This window comes from Symphalangus syndactylus, chromosome 5 (assembly GCF_028878055.3).
Source record: "Symphalangus syndactylus isolate Jambi chromosome 5, NHGRI_mSymSyn1-v2.1_pri, whole genome shotgun sequence".
Classification (NCBI taxonomy): Eukaryota; Metazoa; Chordata; class Mammalia; order Primates; family Hylobatidae; genus Symphalangus; species Symphalangus syndactylus.
This window is the reverse complement of record NC_072427.2, coordinates 127,883,721-127,905,452: the sequence shown is the minus strand read 5'-3', so window position 1 is coordinate 127,905,452 and position 21,732 is coordinate 127,883,721. Positions and strand designations below refer to the sequence as shown.

The following is a 21,732-nucleotide window of genomic DNA, read 5'->3' as shown; positions in this document are numbered from 1 at the left end:
TGAGATGTTGGAGCATTTAGGATTTCAGATTTTCGGATTAGGGATACTCATTTTTGTACAATGGAAAACTTCTTGGCACTGATCTGGTGAAAGAAGAAACTACGGGAGAATCCCTTTCCCTAAAAGGCTTTCGATAACAAGATGGCCCTGACTCATTCTGGACAGTTCCTCCAAAGGTAGGCCTACAGGTAGAGCTCTTTTCTGGCAGCATAGGGGTTTTCCAGAATGAAAGTGTATTTTTTTTTTTTTTTTTTTTTTTTTTACTGAGGCCAGGAAAGGTTAAGAGAATGAAGGGTTCCTAGTGATGATGCAGCAACCAAGTCATTTATGTAATGGAGCCTTATCTGACAGATTTCTAGGATAGAAACTCAGTATCCAAGCTCAGGCTTGGCAGACTGAGGTGGGCACCGTCCCCAGGATTGCAGTGTGCATTGGAGGTTTCAACCCCAATCATAGTCAACAGCCCCCTTTCCCCCAACAACCTCTTTTTATAACAATTGTTTTGTGGTGATTCTTTTACTAATATGATTATGAAAATTAAGTAATTTAGCTTGTGAATGCTCTAGCTTGGCTGCACTGCTGGTATAAAGAAACGCGGGACACTTGCAACTGTCTAGGATCTCTGTGAACCAGCGGCACGGAAGACTGAGAGGCACGCTGTATTGATGGCTCAGATTCAGGTATGGTATTGCAGGTTCTGGTGTAATTTTCTAAAATGGCGAAAATCTCTAGGTAAAACTCCAAAAATAAAAAAAACAACATACATCTTCCTTTGAGTTACCTGGTAGTTATATTTCTGGAAAATTCAGTGTATATGAGCCTGAGGTAGTAGATGGTCAATAAATACTCAAGAAATAAAATAATCGAAAAATATAAAAATATAAAACACACTTCTTACATGTCCTTGGTGCTTGTAAGCCCAGATTATATGCAGGCTTTTTTTTTTTTTTTAGACGGAGTCTCTGTTGCCCAGGCTGGAGTGAAGTGGCGAGATCTGGGCTCACTGCAACCTCCATCTCCTGGGTTCAAGCGATTCTCCTGCCTCGGCCTCCTGAGTAGCTGGGATTACAGGCACGCGCCACCACCCTCAGCTGATTTTTGTATTTTTAGTAGAGAAGGGGTTTCACCATGTTGGCCATGCTGATGTCGAACTCTTGACCTCAAGTGATCCGCCCGCCTCGGCCTCCCAAAGTGTTGGGATCACAGGCGTGAGTCACAGCGCCCGGCTGCTTTTCTATACATTAAGTGTGCTTGCATGAGACTGCGACCTCTGGCCCTCAGCCTCTTAATAAATACTCCAAGTGACTTTATTGGAACAACCACTGAGAATCACTTATCTAGAGAGTGGGAAGTTGCTGATCTCATCACTGCGTAGGGCGGGGTGAGGGAAGCAACCCTGCCCTTCCCCTTTCTCGGAAAGCAGCTGGCTTTGAAGAAAGAGAAACCAGGACGGGAAAGTCCTGATTTCTAATCTGAAACGGCGCTTTTTGTCCAGAGACCGGTGACGAGCGACCCTGGGCTCGGGTTTCGATTGGGCAGTTCGGAAACTGTAAAAGCGAATTAAAAGGGTGACAGGCTAGTGCTTTAGCCTATCCAGTTCCGGGAGTTTGCACCGAGACGCTCTGCTTTGTGACCTTGGCTCTGCTCTGTGGGCGCCGCCCCCAGCCTGGGCGCGTCCGTCGTCGAATACCTTCTCCTCTGCCTCCCTCTCCCTGTGCTTCTGTCTCCAATTGCCCTCCCTGGCCTGCGGCCGCCCGGTCCTCCTTCCCAGCCCGGTGTAGCCAGGCACCCGGGTTCAGCTTGCTCGGGTCTCTGTCCGGGACTGGGAAGCCACGGAGGGCCGGGAAAGTGGCACACTCCTGGAGCGCAAGCTTCCTAACTCTCTCATCGCTGAATAACTACCGGGCAGGACTGGGTGGAACAGACAGCATATCTAGGTCATTGATGGGCTGCTGGGTGGATGGAGCTGGAAAGTGATGGGCACTGCTTTCTGGGGCTGCCCAGGTTTCTTCCGAGGGCTCTCTTTTCCTGGGCAGAGCGGGAAAGAGGAGGGGCAGGCTGGTCGCGAAACACAAATAGTCGAGAATAGCGATCTGGGGAGAAGCAGGTGTCTGTGGGGCCCAAGAGAAGTACCATCTCGGTAAGTAGGCCGGGGCATGCAGGGGAGCGCAGAGCCCTAAGCCCTTCTCTGGGCTCTGGCCGTTTTCCTGCTGGGCTTCTCATTTCCTCACTAGGTTCTATGGTTTGCCCATCTAAATCCAGCTCGTGTCCCATTGTATTGTGTAACATTTTTGGCAGCTTACATCTTTATTTACTGAGATATAGTTCACAAACCATACAATTAACACATTTAAGTGTACATTTCAGTGGGTTTTAGTATATTCACGGGGTTGTGTAACCACCTCAATTTTAGGACATTTTCATCACTCCCAAAAGAAATTTTGTACCAGTTCGGTGTCACTCCCATTTCTCCCAAACCCCTAGTCCTAGGAAACCACCAATCTTTCTGTCTCTATGGGTTTGCCTATTAGTATTTCATAGAAACAGAAACATATAATATGTGGTCTTTTGTAACTGGCTTCTGTTTTCAAAGGTCATCATATTTTAGCAAGGATCAGTTCTTCATTCCTATTTATTGATGAATAACACTCTACTGTATAGATATACTAAGTTTTGTTTATCCATCATTAGTTAATGGGCATTTGGGTTGTTTCCACTCTTCTGCTACTGAGAATAAAATGTGGTTATCAATATTCGTGTATAAATTTTTGGTGTGGACATAGATTTTCAATTCTCTTGAGTATAATATAGGAGTGGAATTGCTGGGTGTATGGTAACTCTAGGTTTAATCTTTTAAGGAACTACTAGGCTGTCCTCCAAAGCTGAATGTACCACTGTATATGAGAGTTCCAATTTTTCTACATCCTCACCAATACTTTTTATCTTTTTTTATTATAACCATTCTAGTGGATATGAAATGGTATCTCTTTATGGTTTTGATCTGTATTTCCCTAATGACTAATTATGCATTATTTTAAAATTATAAGCTAATTAATTTTTACAAAGATTTACATGCTCAAAAGTCACAGAGCCTAGACCCAAACCAAGCCTCTCTATGGCTAATGCTCGAACTCCATCCTCTCTTTCCTAGAAGACAATCTGGGATAAATTTTTCAGAACTCCATTTGTTGCCTCTGTTAGAAAGAAAACACTGGGCAAGATGAACCTGCAAGTAGACTAAATGGTTTATTTCTTATTTGCTGTTAGGAGTGTGTAAGGAGATTTTTTGGTCTCCCATTTTTACTTTATAAAAAATGAATGAGTGGGCCAAGCACTGTGGCTCATGCCTGTAATCCCAGCACTTTGGGAGACCGAGGCGGGCAGATCACTTGCGGTCAGGAGTTTGATATCAGCCTGGCCAACATGGCAAAACCCCATCTCTACTAAAAATACAAAAATTAGCCGGGCGTAGTGCCATGTGCCTGTAATTCCAGCTATATGGGATGCTGAGGCATGAACATTGCTTGAACCCCGGGGAGACAGAGGTTGCAGTGAGCCAAGATTGCCTAGGTGACAGAGTGAGGCTCTTTCTCAAAAAAAAAAAAAAAAAAAAAAAAAAAAAAAAAAAGAAAGAAAAGAAAAAGCTCTTAATTGAAGTAGTAACCCTTTCTTGGGTGTTTAATGATATTGTGCTTCTCTTCATGTAAGTGCCCCTTAGATTCCTCCTCCTCACTACCATCAGGTCATGGAATAGGGAGGGGCACTCAGTTTCAACAGCAGTGGTCTCCAAATTTTGTTCAAATGCATAACTATAAAAAGTTTTGGGTATACATTCTCTATATATAGCTATACATTTTATACATATACTACTATCAGTCTTGATTTAGACATTACTAAAGCTTAATTTTTCTCTCATTTTTTTTCAGTTAAAAATTCAGATTGAACTATCTTACAAATGGCTCCCAGAAGATCCACTCCCTGTGGGAGCACAGCAGTTGTGGAGGTGAAGACAGGACTGGACCCAGAATAAGAGTTCAAATATGCCAGAAAATCTGACCTCTAAATTCTTATAAGTCAGAGAGTGACTGAACAACAACAGTGAGACATTGAAGAGTTTTAATATTTGCTGTAAACCTTGGCACAGATCACTTACTTCTCTAAGGCTGAATCCAAAAAGCACAATGGAATACTATAATAAGCTGAGACAGCATGGTGAATTCCAGACAAGCCTGAGCATTCCCTACAGCCAGAGAAGGAGGCCCAACACCTAACGTAGCCTTGGATGCAGAACTGATAGAACTTGGGGAAAGTGATTAAGTAGCTGACCTCACCTGTGAATCTCTAGCACCTGTAGTGATTGACCTACCTCACCATGACTCTGTAGTGATTATTGAACAAAGGAGGAGGCCAAGAGCAAACACAAGGTCACTCCAAGACCAAACTGGCAGTTGTGTGGTGAACACTGATGAGGAGGGAGTGAAAAGGGACAGAGATGTATGTATAACCAACAGTGCCCACCATAATTCCCTGCAAAAAAATTTTTTTTGTCATCTATTACCTGGTTATATTCAGTGTCAAGTTTGCATGGATGGATGCTCAGAGATTGAACTTAGTATACAACACATCTACTCTATAGAATGCGGCCACATCTGTAGTCGGTGCTTCTGCACTTCCTTTACACATACTAACACTGCCCAGTTTGTCTGAAAAAAATCAGCCTCCATCAGTATCACTGCATTTATATATGATGTGTGCCTTATTGCTCAAGACAGATCCTGTGGCTGGATTTTTCCATGTCTTGCAGGAACTATGGGTTGTTGGCATCCAATGCTCTGAGCTTAAAAAGACTGATTTTTAAAATTGCTATCTGCAGTGTATAAAAATCTCTTTGATTTCTCATATGCTCTGAGACTGCTTTTTGTTTCCTTTGGTTTTATGTTTCAGCGCTGGACTTCAGTTGCCAGAGTGTGCCAGATACTGGGGTCGTCCTTAAAGCAACTTTCTCTTTCTTACAGTCATCAATTTTTAGTTGGCCACATGTGGACATTCTGGACCACATAAATAAAGACAACACCCTAGAGATGGTGAAGTAAGTTGTAAACTAAAAATAAAATCCCAAGCCCCCTAATCGACTGAATGGAACCCCTCTTGACCAAAGTGACCCCAGAAAAAGCTTAAAACCGAGTTCCTGGCCATGACAGGACGGGAGGTCAGACACGCTTCATTATACCCCCGTCTCTTTTATGGTTTAGACACAACAACTGACCAGCATTAATGTCAAAATAAAGATCATAAGGCTGACAGAACAGACCCTTTGTGGTAATAACAAATTATTCGTAAGATCTAAGGCCATGCCAGGCAAGTTTTATGTCATGCACTCCTACACTTAAAGAATAAACTATGTTCTAACTGCCACAAGTTTTTCTATTATATATTTATTTATTTTTTGAGACGGAGTTCTGCCCTGTCCCTTTTTCTTTTTGTTTAGCAGCTAAACAAGCACCAGCTGAGATAAGCAATTTTTTTTTTTTCTTGAGACAGAGTCTTGCTCTGTCGTCCAGGCTGCAGTGCAGTGGCCCGATCTTGGCTCACTGAGAACTCTGTCTCCTGGGTTCATGCCATTCTCCTGCCTCAGCCTCCCAAGTAGCTGGGACTACAGGCACCCACCACCATGCCCGGCTAATTTTTTTGTATTTTTAGTAGAGACAGGGTTTCACTGTGTTAGTGAAGGGGTCTTAGGAATTCACATTTTAAAGAAGGTGGAACTGATACCCATAGGAGTTAAATGTCTTAGCTAAGGCTACTCAGTGCTCTGGTGAGAGACAAGGCTTCCATCTTCTAGGCCAGTACTCTTACCCCTAGGCTAAAGGTTCCAAAATGTGCAGGCACTGGCTTTAGTAAAATCAGCTATACTAAGCATTGTCAAATGTTTTAGCCAACAACAAAAATAATAAAGATGAAACAAAATTACTTTTTTGACTAAGTGATCACCAGCATTTCATAGACATTTATTTGACAAAGGTTCTGATCCAACAAATGCCATGCACTGCCAAGGTGAGCAAGATACAGTACTACCTATCCTGCGGTTGTTCACAACTTAGTGGAGGGGCAGACATGCAATCAAACAATTAGAATACACTCTGTTAAAGCCACATGTACAAAGATGTAGGGTGCTATAGAAATGTGTAAAACTAGGCCAGGAGTGGTGTTGCTCACACCTGTAATCCTAGCACTTTGGGAGGCTGAGGTGGGAGGACAGCTTGAGCTCAGGAGTTTGAGATCAGCCTGGGCAACATAGTGAGACCCTGTCAGAAAGAAAAGAGAAAAGAAAAGAAGGAAAGAAAAAGAGAGAAAGAGAAAGAAAGGGAGAAAGAAAAAAGAGAGAGCAAGAGAGAGAGCAAGAGAAATAAAGGGAGAAAGAAAAAAGAGAGAGCAAGAGAGAAAGAAAAAGAAAAAAGAAAAAGAAAGGAAGAAAGAGAAAGAAACGGAGAAAGAAAGGGAGAAAGAAAACAGAAAGAGTGAGAGAGAAAGAAAGAGAAAGAAAAAAGAAAGAGGAAGGAAGGAAGGAAGGAAGGAAGGAAGGAAGGAAGGAAGGAAGGAAAGCTGTGTTTCGCAACTGGGGAGTGATTCCAAACCCTGCCCCCAGGAGACATTTGGCAATGCCTGGAGACATTTTTGTTATGACTTGGAGAGGGAGGGGGTGGCTACAGGCATCTAGTGTGTAAACGCCAGGGACACTGCTAAATATCCTAAAATTCACAGGAGAGCCCCTCTAACTTAAAGACTTGCAGGCCCAAAATATCAATAGGGCTGAGGTTGGTAACCTCTGGTATAGAGCCAGCAAAATATCTTCTACAAGAGACAGGGAAGTGGGTAAAGCTTGGTTTGGGGATGAGGGGGTGGTTAGGGAAGAGTTTAGTAAAGAGATAATGATGGGGGTGTGGGGGAAGGGAAACTCCCATCCGAAGGGACAACATGTACAAAGCTGCAGAAGCGTGACATATTTGGGCAATCCCAAACGCCGGGGAAAGAGCTGTGGTCATTAAGTCTGGACAGCTAGGCAGGAGCTAGACGTGCACGAAATCATACTGAGTTAGAGGAATTACTGTAAGAAAAACTGTTTGGCTCTATGGTGGCTCTTTATAAGTCACTCAGGAGCACAGTGTTGGTACATCTCTCTGTGAGCTAAAACTGCTGAAGAAAGCTGTATGAAATGAAGCTTTCTTCATCCTGCTTTCTTAGGGCCTGGTGTTTTCCAGGACTGTGTTACTGTCTCAGAGATAAAGTCAGGGCTGCTTCATTGGAATATGAGAGGTGAACTAGCTCTCTATTAAAGCCACTCAGCTGGTGTCTTGATGGTGTGATGGGATCATGAACAGGGGTGAGATGGTTATTTTTCATGAGTTAGGCTTAATATAGGCTGCTGCTAACGTGTGTTTCCTCTTTCACAGAGCATCCTTAGTCCAGAAATGGGGAGCTATGAACCTTAAGATTAGACTACCAACTCGAATCTAAATGAGCTGCCCTCGTCTCCTACAAAAGAAAAGTTGGGCAGGTAGGGTATTCTAATGAGGGTTTCTCTTTCTCTTAAGCAAATGATGATCAAAGCAACTGACAAACTGTCACGGAATCTGCCAGACCTCACTCTGGCCTTGCCGCTTCTCTCCAGTTCCTGAACTTTTCTTCCTTTCATCATGCTCTGAGCCCATTCCTTGAAAACTAACAGGTCCCTGACTCCTGGTCTGCAGCCATCCTGGGCCTGCTGAGCTCTGGTTCAAGTGCCTGCCTCTGCCCCTGGGTGGGCTGAAGCTTCATGGAGGCGAGTGACCCTCTTTTTTTACTTAGCAGGGCTTCTAGGAATAGTGTGGAAAACAGGATCATAGAAGAGGATATGGATTTGAGAGCACAAAAGGAAATTCATGAAGGGAAGTATTTAACTTGTGACAGCTGGTAGCTACTATACTCTTTCCAGGACTTGGAATAACTGATAATTTAGACTAGAGAAGCTGGTAGGAAAGTAATGAAATCCACCAAAACATTTTGAGAAAAATTAAACTATATACTATACAAAATTTACTTTCATTATCAATGTAATCATTTTATTTTTTAGATTTAAAAATTATTATGTATAACTTGGTTTGCTTATAATACCTTCACATTTGATTATTTTATATTTAAGGCAGAGTTGATACTCAGATAATAAACATTTTTAATTGAATTCCTTCCTTTAAGACCTCTTCAGAGCTACAATAAAGGAAGTTATGTTCTTCTGAACTTAGTGTTTTCCTGATTGTCAGAAAAAAGAAAATGCTATTTACTACATGAAAGCTTGAAAAACTCACTAAAATTCATCGACAAGAAATGTTGACACAGGGGCCCTTGAATCCTGAGTTATCATCCATTTCCACCAGTTTCCACTTCTTATAAAGTTTAATTTCATTATATTAATCATTAAGATCAGTTTCTAATTTCCTCTATCATAGGACCTTTAGGTTTGCTGTTACTCATCTCCGTCCTTAGCTATTGAAGCAAACAGGGCTGTAGGCATTTTGTTTATAATTTCTAGGGGAAAAATAAATACTATTGCCTATACCTACAATATTCTTATTACTTTAAGGCCAAGTCAGTGAAAATAGACACTTTTCCATAATAGTAAAAAAATTGTTTGTGTGATAGTGAGCTTCCCATTACTTCAGGTGTTCAGACAGAGGTTGGAAAGGAGTGAATTAAATGGCTTAAAATTTCTTTCAATTCTGGGAAGCTCCAAGAAGTCAGAAAGTTCAGAATCTTGCCTTCTTATGTGAAAATGGCATGACTCATGAAGCAGGAGTGTGTCTTGCTCTTAGGTTTAAGCTGGCTGTGCTATATAGTTTGTCTCTGTGGATGAATTATATTTTTCTGCCCTCAAAGTTAATTCTTCATAAAATCTGCCCATCAAAGTTTAAAAATTACTTTGAAGGAATAAAGGTTGAAAAGCAACAAATGAACTCTCCTTAGATATCTTAACCATGATTTCAAAAATTTACAACACAAAAATTCTCAGGAAAAAAAAAATCTCTGGTAAAAATTAAGGATTTCTTATGCAAGCTTCCAAGGACTTCATAGCTCTAATCTTTGCCTTTTCTCTGCTCTTTGAGAATGTGCACAGTGAACCAGAGGAGGAAGAGACATATTTTCTTTCTTTTTTTTTTAAGACAGAGTCTGTTGCCCAGGCTGGAGGGCAGTGGCACCATCTCAGCTCACTGCAACCTCCGCTTCCAGGGTTCAAGTGATTCTCATGCCTCAGCCTCCCAAATAGCTGGGACTACAGGGGCGCATCACCACACCTGGCTAATTTTTGTATTTTTTTTTAATAGAGATGGGGTTCACCATGTTACCCAGGCTTGTCTCGAACTCCTGACCTCAGGTAATCCTCCTGCCTTGGCCTCCCAAAGTGAGGCTAAGATTACAGGCCTGGGCCATTGCACCCTGCTGATGTGCTTTCTTATAAAGTGATTCCTGCCAGCCAGGGCTTTATAAGGATGAATATCAATTCCTGACTTGAGTTTCTCTCTCTCTGCCTTAAGGTTAGACTTCTGGCAGTAGATGTGTTTCCTAAAAGATTTCCAGGTCCAGAAATTTTAGAATCTCCTTTGGTTTCCAATTCTATGTCTCCCTCTAGAGCAGTAGGAAGTTATTGCAGATATTTTGCCTCACAAATTTGATCCATTTAATAAATTCAATTCCACAAAACATATTGATAGGCTCTCTGCTGATTCAATGGTTAATAGGCTTTGGGGTCAAATAAATAGTTCAAATCTGGGACCCACTACTTAATAATTGTGACTCTGGCAAGATACTTTAAACAATCTAAGCTTCAGTTTCCTTAAAATATGTGGTAATAATACCTATCTCATAGGGTTGTTCTGAGATTAAATGAAATAATGTATGTAAAGCCTCTTCCACAGTGAATGCTCAGTAAACATTAGCTAATATAATTAATCCCTTGTTTTACAGAAAAGGATATATTATTGAAAGTCAGGGGAATTGGCAAACCCTCAGCTAGCAAGATGAATTAACCATATAAAACCAATCAATTATATAATATCAACAATTAATAACATTAAATATATTTTCATATCATACAATTCACCCTTTTGAAGTTTACAATTCAGTGGTTTTTAGCATATTCACAAAGTTGTACAATTATCACCACTAATTCCAGAACGTTTTCATTACCCCCAAAAGAAATTCCATACCCATTATCAGTCACTTCCCATTCCTCTTTGCCCCACCTTGGTAACCACTATATACTTTAAATATACTTTAAAAACACATTGAATAAAATTCCTGAGTGATATCCACCTTCAAAAGACAGTACATTCACTAGGATTACAAACTGACTCTGGTATGTATTCCTTCTCCTAGATTACCTTCAAGTGGCCAGATTCTTCTACAAGTTTTATCTTATTCAGAATGTATCTCTTTTTAAAGTTTTTGAGACAGCTCTGACTGGCTTAAAATGCAGTCTTTTTTTTGAACTTGAGTATTCCTTGATAGGCATATTTTTCTGGGTTTGGTCTTCTTTTTAATTTATAAAAATAGAGACAGGATCTCACTATGTTGCCCAGGTTGGTCTCCAACTCCTGGCCTCAAGCAATCTTCCTGACTCAGCCTCCCAAAGTGGTAGGATTATAGGTATGAGCCATCATACCCTGCCCTAGATTTGGTTTTCTAAGCACATATTGAGGGGGTGGAAAATAAACAAGACATTTTTCTCTTCCCTTCCACAGAATTGCCCATTCAGCCTAGTACAAAGAATGAAGTCATCTTCTTTTTAAAGCTTTTTATTATCTTATAGTTAATGTACTTTTTTTTTTTTTTTTTTTTTTGAGATGGAGTCGCGCTCTATCCCCCAGGCTGGAGCGCAGTGGCGAGCTCCGCCTCCTGGGTTCACGCCTTTCTCCTGCCCCTGCCTCTGCCTCCCGAGTAGCTGGGACTACAGGCGCCTGCACCACGCCTGGCTAACTTTTTGTATTTTTAGTAGAGATGGGGTTTCACCATGTTAGCCAGGATAGTCTCGATCTCCTGATCTCGTGATCTACCCGTCTCGGCCTCCCAAAGTGCTGAGATTACAGGCATGAGCCCCCGCGCCTGGCCGGTTAATGTAACCTTTAGTAAATTATTAATATGGAAAAGGATGGTGAATTAAAAATTTTCATTGTACAATAAAACCATGGGGAATAAGACTAGAAATATGACTTTTCAACATGTTATGGAGAATTCTAAATTCTGAGGCCCTTTTTAAAAAAACCAAAAAACTTATTTTGGTAGGCTGTGAAAAACACCAGAAGATTTTGGAGACAGAGGAGGGTTGGCAATTATTAATAATTAGACTTTGCAACTGATTAGATGATAGGGAAGAAATAATTGAATAAAATATCTAAAGATAACTCAGATTTCAAAACTGGGAGATTGTTGGTACAATAAATACAAATAGGGAAGTCAAGAGATGGAACTGATTTAGGGAGAAATATGCGTTCCATTTCAGTCAGGTTGATTTCCAAGGACCCAGTTGTGGGCTCAAGAGATTTGGGAGTTATCTTTATTTACAGACTGTATGTAAAGATATGGGAATGAATGGCTCGGTAAGAAGAAAGTGGTCAGAGGCAGAAGAACTAGGACAGTATTGTATTACAAGGGCCAAAGGAAATGTTAAATAAGTCAAGGAAGATAGAGATTGACAGTGTCATTAAAGAGTGTTTGGCAAACTCTACCTCAGCACCCTAAGAAAAAATTTCAACAGAATGCTATGGTAGAGGGTCCATTACAAGAGCAGAAATTCAGGCAAGTTACCTTAAGTGAAGAGGTAACTTCACTTACTTTGAGGATAAACATTTGTTGAGCAAGGCATCCTGCTAGGCACAGAAATCCAGGAAGAACCAAAGGACAGTGCTGTGGTTAACGTAATACAGCCACTCTCCACATTTATTTCTCTCTCTAATTCTCATCTCTACCAACTGACTCTCTCCACCCTGCATCTCTGCATTTCTTCTGATTTCTGTTGAAAATTCATCTCCTTTATTCTGTTTCCTCTTTCAAGTCCTAAGCACTACCTCACGGCGGTCTTTAAACTTTTGTTTTTACTTTCGACTTCTGGATTCTCCTTTTGTTTAAAAATTCAAATTCATGAGAAGTTCTGGTTTGCCGGATCATCTTTTTGTATTAGGTCATGTCTTGGATTGCTGGACAGCCTATGAAATGAGTTTGAAGCCCATCTGTGGCCTAGGAGAGGGAGTGGACGCCACATGGTGTGTGTAGGCCTGATGTTTAGCATGTACTATGGGAAGTACAGCTACTGTGATTAAGATATCTAGCAGGTATTAGGGATCAATCTTAGTTTAAAATTCAAGTGTGCAAAGAATAGTACATAGTATTTTCTATAACACTGCTAAATATTGACTTTGCATTCCCATTCCTGTGGGCTGGAGGTAAATTTAACTTATCTTTCAGTAAAGGTATCCACACTGATAAATGCTGAAAGTCCATTTCCCAATCTAGTCAAGTTCATATACTGAGGACATTTGAAATATTCTGCCCATCCCCAGCGTGTGCGCGCACGTGCGCGCACCTCCCCCTCCACATCTTCCTTTAAATATACAGAAACGTTAAATAAAGTGTCAAAAGCAATTTGTTAGTTTTTAAATGGTGGATTAAAAACTGATTTTCCCCCTTCTCTTAGAAACTCATCCTTCTTTAAGTCAAAAACCACAAGGAGAATGAAAAATAGACAAAAAATTTGCAATGAATCTAGAGACATCAAATAGCTTGAACTACAGTCTATGAGGAAGGACTGCCAAATATAGTGAAAGTCAAGCAGGAATGTGACAGAGGATGCCTAGGGATGTGGACCGTACATGAAGGGAGGTGGTACTTTTCCAAAGAAAGTACCCCATCCTGTTGGCCGTGACCCATAAGCCCTGGTACAGAACAAGGAGAACAGGGAAGCAAGCTTAAGCTGGAGCTTTCCTGTACACATTTGTTACACAGATTTGAGACATAGGAAAGGTGAAGTTGAACAAGGACAAATATGCCATATTTTCAGAAAGCAGTCTGTTGCTGAGGTATAATGGAGGAGAGAGACTCTTCATTGCAAACAACCCTGCAGTGTTGATCATGGGGAAAAAAGAACCCATGCAAACATTGCTTTATAAAGAAAACAGCCTCAAATATAACCCTGCTTCCATCCTCATACAAGTCTCTTGCAAATAGCTGATTCAGGAAGAACTCACCTCATTCAAAGATGTTTAGAGAAATACAAAATAAATAGCATCTGTAAAACAACAATGGGAGAAAATGTCCAAAGCAAAGCACAGAAAGTTATGGAGTTAGAATATATGAAAAAGAAATAGAAATAAAGACTGGAGTGAGAAGCTTCAATGTCTGTCTGATAGGAGTCTCAGAAAAAGAGGCTATAGAGAATGGTTGAAAGGCAACATTCAAAGAGAAGATGGCCATATTAGGTCCAGACAGGCAAGACCCAGGTTTGGGAAGGTCAGGCATCAGCAATAGGGAACACAGGCTATGTGAGAAACTATAGCGCAAACGGCTAGAGACTCAAGCAAAAGCATTTTGACAACAAAAGTGAGAATCTAGATATGGAATGAGGGAAATATAAATAGCTATTAATGAGAATGGAATTTGATCATGAGGCAAAGAATGTTTAGCCATGTTCCCCTGGCTAGAATAAATCTGAATATAAGGGAAACTAAGCCCATAACAAGAGGTAAATATAAACTTCTAACTGGGAATGCGCAAGGTTAGGAATGAGGAACAGAGCAGTTCTGGATACTCCAGTTCTCAAGTGGACGTATAGCAGATGGAAATAGCTTTGGCCTTCAGGATAGAGTTGTTTGAATTCCCTGATTCCACCAATGACTTGAGTGTCAGAGCAAGTTCGTACTCCTCTGATCTCCAGTTTTCCTCTCAAGAATAGGAGAGTAACCTCTGGACAAACTCAGGGATTTTGCCTCAGAATACCATCTTCTGTCTATATTTTTTTATCCTTCAGAGGAAGATGATATGCAAGTTGAAAAATAGAAGCCAGGGACTTCTAGTTGCACTTTGTCCTGGTCCCATAAATGTAGTGGAGGTCCAGATATGAGCAGCTAATGGGCAGAGCCTCTATGTTATTCATTTCTATGCCCCAGGAAGTATGGGCATAGAAACAAAGCTGCCATCACTGAATGTTTATTTACACCATTAGACCTTTAGACACTGAGATTGAAGCCACTTCTGGTGGCCACTTCTGGTGGCTGTTCATCAAATAGCAGCCCACCCTGGAAGGCATTATATAGCATTCTGCAAAGAATGATATTATTCAGTATAAAAATTCTGACTCTGGGCCGGGCGTGGTGGCTCACGCCTGTAGTCCCAGCATTTGGGAGGCCAAGGCTGGGGAATCACTTGAGGTCAGGAGTTCAAGACGAGCCTGGCCAACATTGTGAAACCCCGTCTCTACTAAAAATTAGCCAGGCATCGTGGCACATGCCTGTAATCCCAGCTACTCAGGAGGCTGAGACAGAAGACTCGCTTGAACCTGGGAGGCAGAGGTTGCAGTGAGCCAAGATCATGCCATTACACTCCAGCCCGGGCGACAGAGTGAGACTTTGTCTAAAAAAAAAAAAATTCTGGCTCCAGAATCTAATGGCTTCAATTTATTATTATTAACTTTTTGAGACAGGGTCTTACTTTGTCGCCCAAGCTAGAGTGCAGTGGCATGATCTAGGCTCACTGCAGCCTCAACAGCCCAGGTTCAAGCGATTCTCCAGCCTCAGCCTCTTGAGTAGCTGGGATTACAGGCACGCACCACCACGCCCAGCTTTTTTTTTTTTTTTTTTTTTTTTTTTTTTTTTTTTTTTTTTTTTGGTAGAGGCAGGGTTTCACCATGTTGCTTAGGCTGGTCTCAAATTCCTGGGCTCAAGCGATCTGCCTGCCTTGGCCTCCCAAAGTGCTGGGATTACAGGCATGAGCCATCATGCTCGGCCTATAGCTTCCATTTTTTCAAAAATTGAGGTAAAATTCATACAACATAAATATTTTAAAATGTACAATTCAGTGGCATTTAGTGCGTTCACAATGGTGTATAATAATCACCTCTATCTAGTTTCAAAACATTTTTGTCCTCTCAAAAGGAAACCCCAATGCCTAGTCACTTCCAGTGATATGAGCAGTCACTCCCCATATCTCCTTCTCTCCAGCCCTGGCAACCAATAATCTGCTGTCTCTATAGACTTGCCTATTGTGTCTGTGACCTTTTGTGTCTGGGTTTTTTCACTTAGCATAATGTTTTTTTGGTTCATCCATGTTGTAGCATGTATGAGTACTTTATTGCCTTTTCTGACCGAATAACGTTCCATTGTATGAATATGGCACACTTTTCCATTAGTTAATGTGCATTTGGACTGCTTCCACCTGTGCCCATTGTGAATAGTGCTGCTATTCACATTTATGTACAAGTTTTTGTTTGAATATCTGTTTTCAGTTCTTTTGGGTATATTCCTAGAAGTGGAATTGGTAGGTCTGTCTTATGGTAATTTTTTGCTTAAGTTTTTGAGGAACTGCCAAACTGATTTCCACAGTGGTTGCACCAATTTATATTCTCAGTTAACAATGTACAAGAGTCCGTTTCTCTGTATTACCAATACTATTTTCCATTAAAAAATTATAGCAATACTAGTGAGTGTGAAGTGGTATTTCATTGTGGCTTCGATTTGAATTTTCCTAATGACTAGTAATACTAAGTATCTTTCCATGTGCTTGTTGGTCATTTGTTTATCTTCTTTGGATAATTGTCTATTCAAGTCCTTTGTCCATTTTAAAAATCGGGTTATTTTTTGCTATTGAGTTGTAAGAGTTCATTATTCTGGATAATAGACTTTATCTGGTATAGGATTTGCAAATATTTTCTTCCATTATGTGAGTTGTATTTTCACTCTTTTGCAAAAGGAAAACCAAAAATAGTTTGTTTTGTGTGATGTCTTTATCTGTCTTTAGGACCAAGACAAGCTGGCCTCACAGAATGAATTAGGAAGTGTTCCCTCCTGTTTTTTTGGAAGAGTTTGAGAAGGATTGATATTAATTCTTTAAATAGTGGGCAGGATTACCAGTGAAACCGTCTGGTCCTGGGCTTTTCTTTGTTGGGAGGATTTTGATTACTGATCTACTCTCTTTACTTGTTATAGGTCTGTTCAGATTTTCTATTTCTTCTTGAGTCAGTTTTGGTAGTTGGTATGTTTCTGGAAATTTTCCATTTCTTCTGGGTTGTTCATTTGTTGGCATACCATTGGTCATAGTTTCTTATAATCCTTTTTTATTTCTATAAGATCTGTACTAATTTACCCACTTTGATTTCTGATTTTAGTAATTTAAATCTTCTCTCTTTTTTTCTTCATCAGTATACTTAATGGTTTCTAAATTTTGTGGATTTTCCCTCCAAAGAATCGCATTTTTATTTCATTAATTTTTCTCTATTGTTTTTCTATTTTCTATTTTGCTTCTTTTCTTTTGCCTTTTTTTTTTTTTTTTTTTTTTTTTTTTGAGACAGAGCCTTGCTCTGTTGCCCAGGCTACAGTGCAGTGGCACAATCACGGCCCACTGCAGCCTTGACCTCCCGTGCTTACATGATTCTCCCACCTCAGTCTCCCAAATAGCTGGGATTACAGATGCATGCACCACACCTGGCTTTTTTTTTTTTTTTTTTTAGATGGAGTCTCACTCTGTTGCCTAGGCTGGAGTACAATGGCACGATCTCAGCTCACTGCAACCTCCCCCTCCCAGGTTCAAGCGATTCTCCTGCCTCAGCCTCCCGAGTAGCTGGGATTACAGGTGCTCGCCACCACACCCAGCTGATTTTTGTATTTTTAGTAGAGATGGGGTTTCACCACATTGGCCAGGCTGGTCTTGAACTCCTGACGTCAGGTGATCTGCCCACCTCGGCCTCCCGAAGTGCTGGGATTACAGGCATGAGCCACCACACCTGGCCTTTTAAAAAAAATATTATTTATAATTTTTAGTAGAGATGACGTCTTACTGTGTTGCCCAGGCTGGTCTCAAAGTCCTGGGTTCAAGTGATCCTTCTGCTTTGCCCTCCCAAAGTGCTGGGATTACAGGCATGAGCCACCATGCTCTGCCTCTATTCTTTACTCTTTCCTTCTGCTTTCTTTGGTTTAGCTTGTACCTCTCTTTCTAGTTCTAGGGAAAATTTTGGCTATAGATTTGTGGTCTTTCTTTTTTAATGTAGGTGTTTATAGCTATAACTTTCCTTGTTAGCACTGTTCTCACTGTATCCCATAAGTTTTGGCATGCTGTGTTTTTTTGTGTGTTTTTGAGACAGGGTCTTGTTTTGTCACCCATGCTGGAGTGCGTAGGTGTCATCTTGACTCACTGCAACCTCCACTTCCTGGGTTCAGGTGATCCTCCTACCTCAGCCTCCCCAGTAGCTGGGACCACGGACATGTTCCATTATGCCCAGCTAATGTTTTTTCTTTTTGTATTTTTGGTACAGACAGGGTTTCACTAGGTCGCCCAGGCTGGTCTCAAGCTCCTGAGCTCAAGTGATTGGCCTGCCTCAGCCTCCCAAAGTGCTGGGATTAGAGGTGTGAGCCACTGTGCACAGCCTGTATTTTTGTTTTTACTCATCTCAAAGTATTTTGTAATATTACTTGTAATTTCTTCCTTGACCAATTAGTTAAGACTGTGTTGTTTAATTTTCACTTATTTATGAATTTTCCAGTTTTCCTTCTGTTATTGATTTCTAGTTTCATTGCACTGTACTCAGAGATATTTTGTATGATTTTGTAGAACTATTTCTATCTTCAAATCTGTCTCTTTTTGCTTCATGTATTTTGAGGCTCTGTTGTTGGGGGTGTACATGTTTATAATTGTTTTATCTTCTTGATGGATTGACCCTTTTATCATATCCTTGATAATGTCCTTCTTTGTATTCTTATAACAAGTTTAACAATTTTTATCTTAAAAGCTTTTTTACCTGATATTAGTAGAGCTACTCCATCTTTTTTGGGTAACTATTTGTATGGTTTATCTTTCCAACTTTTTACTTTCAGTTTGTTTGTGTATTTGGTTCTGAAGTGGGTCTCCTGTAGATAGCCTATAGTTGGGTCATATTATTTTTATCCATTTTCCTAATCTCTGCCTTTTAATCAGAAGTTAATCTATTTCATCTAAGGTAATTACTGATAAAGAAAGACTTACATATGCCATATTGTTATTTATTTTCTATATGTGCCTTTTTGTTTCTAAATTCCTTCATTACTTCCCTTTTTTGTGATTGATTTTTTTCTAGCATAACATTTTGATTCTTCTCTTTTTCTTTATATTGCTTAGCAGTTTTTTCTTTAGTAGTTACCCAGGGGGTTATAATTAGTCAACTTTATAATGATCAAGGGTGAATTAATGCCAACTTAGTTTTAATAGTACAAAGAAAAAGATTTTACTATAAAAACTCTGTTCCTTTTCAGCTCTGTTTTCTCCTTTTTGTTATTATCACAAATTATCTCTTTATACATTGCATATCCATTAACACACATAACTATTGTTTTGTGCATTTGTCTTTTAAATTGAATAGGGGAAAAAGAGGAGTTAGAAACCAAAAACTGCAATATTGGACTTTACCTATGTAGCTACTTTTTCACTGGTCTCTACTTCTTTATATGGCTTGAAGATACTTCCTAGTTTCCTTTCATTTCAACCTGTAGGACTCCTTTTAGCATTTCTTCTAGAGCAGATCTACTAACATTTTTTATAGATTAAGACTACTAGACAACTCCTTCAGTTTTTGTTTATCTGGGAATATCTTAATTCCTCTTTTCATGAATATATAATTCTTTATTTTTAAAAATTTTAATTAAAAAAAAAAGTAGAAACAGGGTCTTGCCATGTCATTCCTGGGCTCAAGTGATCTGCCCACCTTGGCCTCCCAAAGTGCTGGGATTACAGGTGTGAGCTACTGTGCCTGGCTGGATATAGAACTCTTAGTTAATAGTTTTTTTCTTTCAGCAGTTCAGATATGTCATCTCACTGCTTCTTGGCCTTCATATTTTCTGAAAAGAAATCAGCTAATAATCTTATTGAGAATCCCTTGTATGTGAAGGGTCAGTTCTCTCTTGCTGCTTTCAAGATTCCTTCCTTGTCATTGGACACTTCAATTATAATGTGTCTCATTGTGGATCTCTTTGAATTTATCCTGCTTGGAGTTTGTCGAGCTTCTTGGATGTATAATTTCATCATATTTTGGAAGTTTTCAGCCATTACTTTTTAAAATATATATATATATATATATATATATATATATATATATATATATATATATTTTGAGACAGAGTTTCACTCTTGTTGCCCAAGCTGGGGTGCAGTGGCATGATCTCAGCTCACTGCAACCTCCACCTCCCGGGTCAAGCAATTCTCCTGCCTCAACCTCCCAAGTAGCAGGGATTACCAGTGCCCACCACCATGACTGGCTAATTTTTTGTATTTTTAGTAGAGACAGGGTTTCACCATGTTGGCCAGGCTGGTCTCTAACTCCTGACCTCAGGTGATACACCTGCCTCGGCATCCCAAAGTATTGGGATTACAGGCTTGAGCCACTGCACCTGGCTGCTTCAAACATTCTTTCTGCATTTTTCTCCTTTCTTTCTGGAATTCTTTTTTTTTTTTTTTTTTTTTTTTTTTTTTGAGACAGAGTCTCGCTCTGTCGCCCAGGCTGGAGTGCAGTGGCGCGATCTCGGCTCACTGCAAGCTCCGCCTCCCGGGTTCACGCCATTCTCCTGCCTCAGCCTCTCCGAGTAGCTGGGACTACAGGCGCCCGCCACCACGCCCAGCTAATTTTTTGTATTTTTAGTAGAGACGGGGTTTCACCATGGTCTCGATCTCCTGACCTCGTGATCCGCCCGCCTCGGCCTCCCAAAGTGCTGGGATTACAAGCGTGAGCCACCGCGCCCGGCCTCTTTCTGGAATTCTTATTATGTCTGTTTGATAGTGTCTTGTGGATCTCTTAGGCTCAGTTCATTGTTGGTCATTCTTTTTTTTTTTTTTTTGAGACGGAGTTTCATTGTTGTTGCCCGGGCTAGAGTGCAATAGCGTGGTCTCAGCTCACTGCAACCTCTGCCTCCCGGGTTCAAGCGATTCTCCTGCCTCAGCCTCCCAAGTAGCTAGGATTACAGGCACCTGCCACCACACCCAGCTAATTTTTGTATTTTTTAGTAGAGATGGGGTTTCACCTGTGTTAGCCAGGATGGTCTCAATCTCCTGACCTTGTGATCCGCCCGCCTCGGCCTCCCAAAGTGCTGGAATTACAGGCATGAGCCACTGCGCCTGGCCTGAAATGTGTTTTTTAAAAAGGAGTGGAGGGGACCCTGGATAGTTGATGATAGAATACTACTGACTGAAGAATCTGATTGATTTTCCAATTCTTTGTACATAATTTCTAGAAAACAAAAATAAAATAAATGTAATAACGAGTAGAGCAGAAGTTGAAAATAAAACTTTCAACAGACACCTGGGGAAAGTGGGTAAAGAGAGAGATGTACAACAAAGTACATTTCTTTGATTTAGTACTGTTTCTTCCTCTGCATTGATTCTTTATTAAGGTTTAAATAGCATCATATACTATAATGTCAGAAAACACTCAAGTTACTGGTTCACTTTCAAAGGAGAGATTATGTGCTTTTACTTTAGTTGTACCAATTTTCATCTCCTTTAGGAATGAAGCCATCATCCTGGAGTGTTAAAATGGGCAACAAGAAAGATAAACTCATTTTAGCTGTTCTTTTCTAAAGGTATCCTTCAACCCCTCCTCCAACATCGATCCAGGCAACTATGTTGAAATGAATGATTCAATCACCCACCTACCCTCTAAAGTGGTGATACAAGATATTACTATGGAGCTACACTGCCCACTGTGCAATGATTGGTTCCGTGACCCACTGATGCTAAGCTGTGGCCACAACTTCTGTCAAGCCTGTATCCAAGACTTTTGGAGGCTGCAAACAAAGGAAACATTCTGTCCTGAGTGTAAGATGCTATGTCAGTATAGCAACTGTACATTCAACCTTGTACTGGACAAGTTGGTAGAGAAGATTAAGAAGTTACCCCTACTCAAGGGCCATCCACAGTGCCCAGAGCATGGAGAGAACCTGAAACTGTTCAGTAAACCAGATGGGAAACTGATCTGCTTTCAATGCAAGGATGCTCGGTTGTCTGTGGGGCAGTCTAAGGAGTTCCTGCCAATCTCTGATGCTGTCCGTTTCTTCATGGTGGGTGAACTCTGGGCCTTGAACAATCCCTTAGAAAAACTAGGAAAAATATTTTATAGGGCTTCTTCTTTCTTCCAACCCCATCCCTTTATTCAAATGCTGATTAGAAAGCCCAGACTGCTCAGAAAGTACAATGTATCTGGCAAAGTTCTTTTTCTAGAGTTGCTGCTTATAGGAAAGGAACAGTGGAGGAGCCCTGGCTTACTGCCTCAGTCAAATCTGTACCTAAACTCTGCCATGGTAGCACTCTGCTAAACACTGTATAGAATATGGATATATATAAGATATTGCTCTTGTTATAAAAAATTCAAAATTTGGTTAAGTTTAAAATGAAGAAAACAACAGAAGCAATATAAGATAGTCTACTGTTAAAAGTTAAATTTTGTCACATTTGTAATTCTTAAGAGTTTAGAATTTCTGA

General features: G+C 40.5%; 1 protein-coding gene across 13 annotated transcripts in view; it reads left to right on the top strand.

Annotated features, from left to right (window-relative positions):
* The first annotated feature begins 241 nt into the window (after positions 1–241).
* TRIM69 (tripartite motif containing 69) overlaps positions 242–21,732 on the top strand; it is a 33,475-nt gene continuing 11,984 nt past the window's right edge. For 2 of the 13 annotated variants that reach the window (XM_063639519.1, XM_063639513.1), the window contains exons 1-2: positions 651–680; positions 20,835–21,311. In XM_063639519.1, coding sequence (XP_063495589.1) covers positions 666–680; positions 20,835–21,311 — 492 coding nt within the window. In that variant the 5' untranslated portion in view covers positions 651–665. Of the gene's footprint in view, positions 681–874; positions 2,141–3,926; positions 5,090–7,451; positions 7,556–20,834; positions 21,312–21,732 lie in introns of those variants that run through there. The other 11 variants (XM_063639516.1, XM_055276853.2, XM_063639518.1 and 8 more) reach the window with 11 other exon arrangements.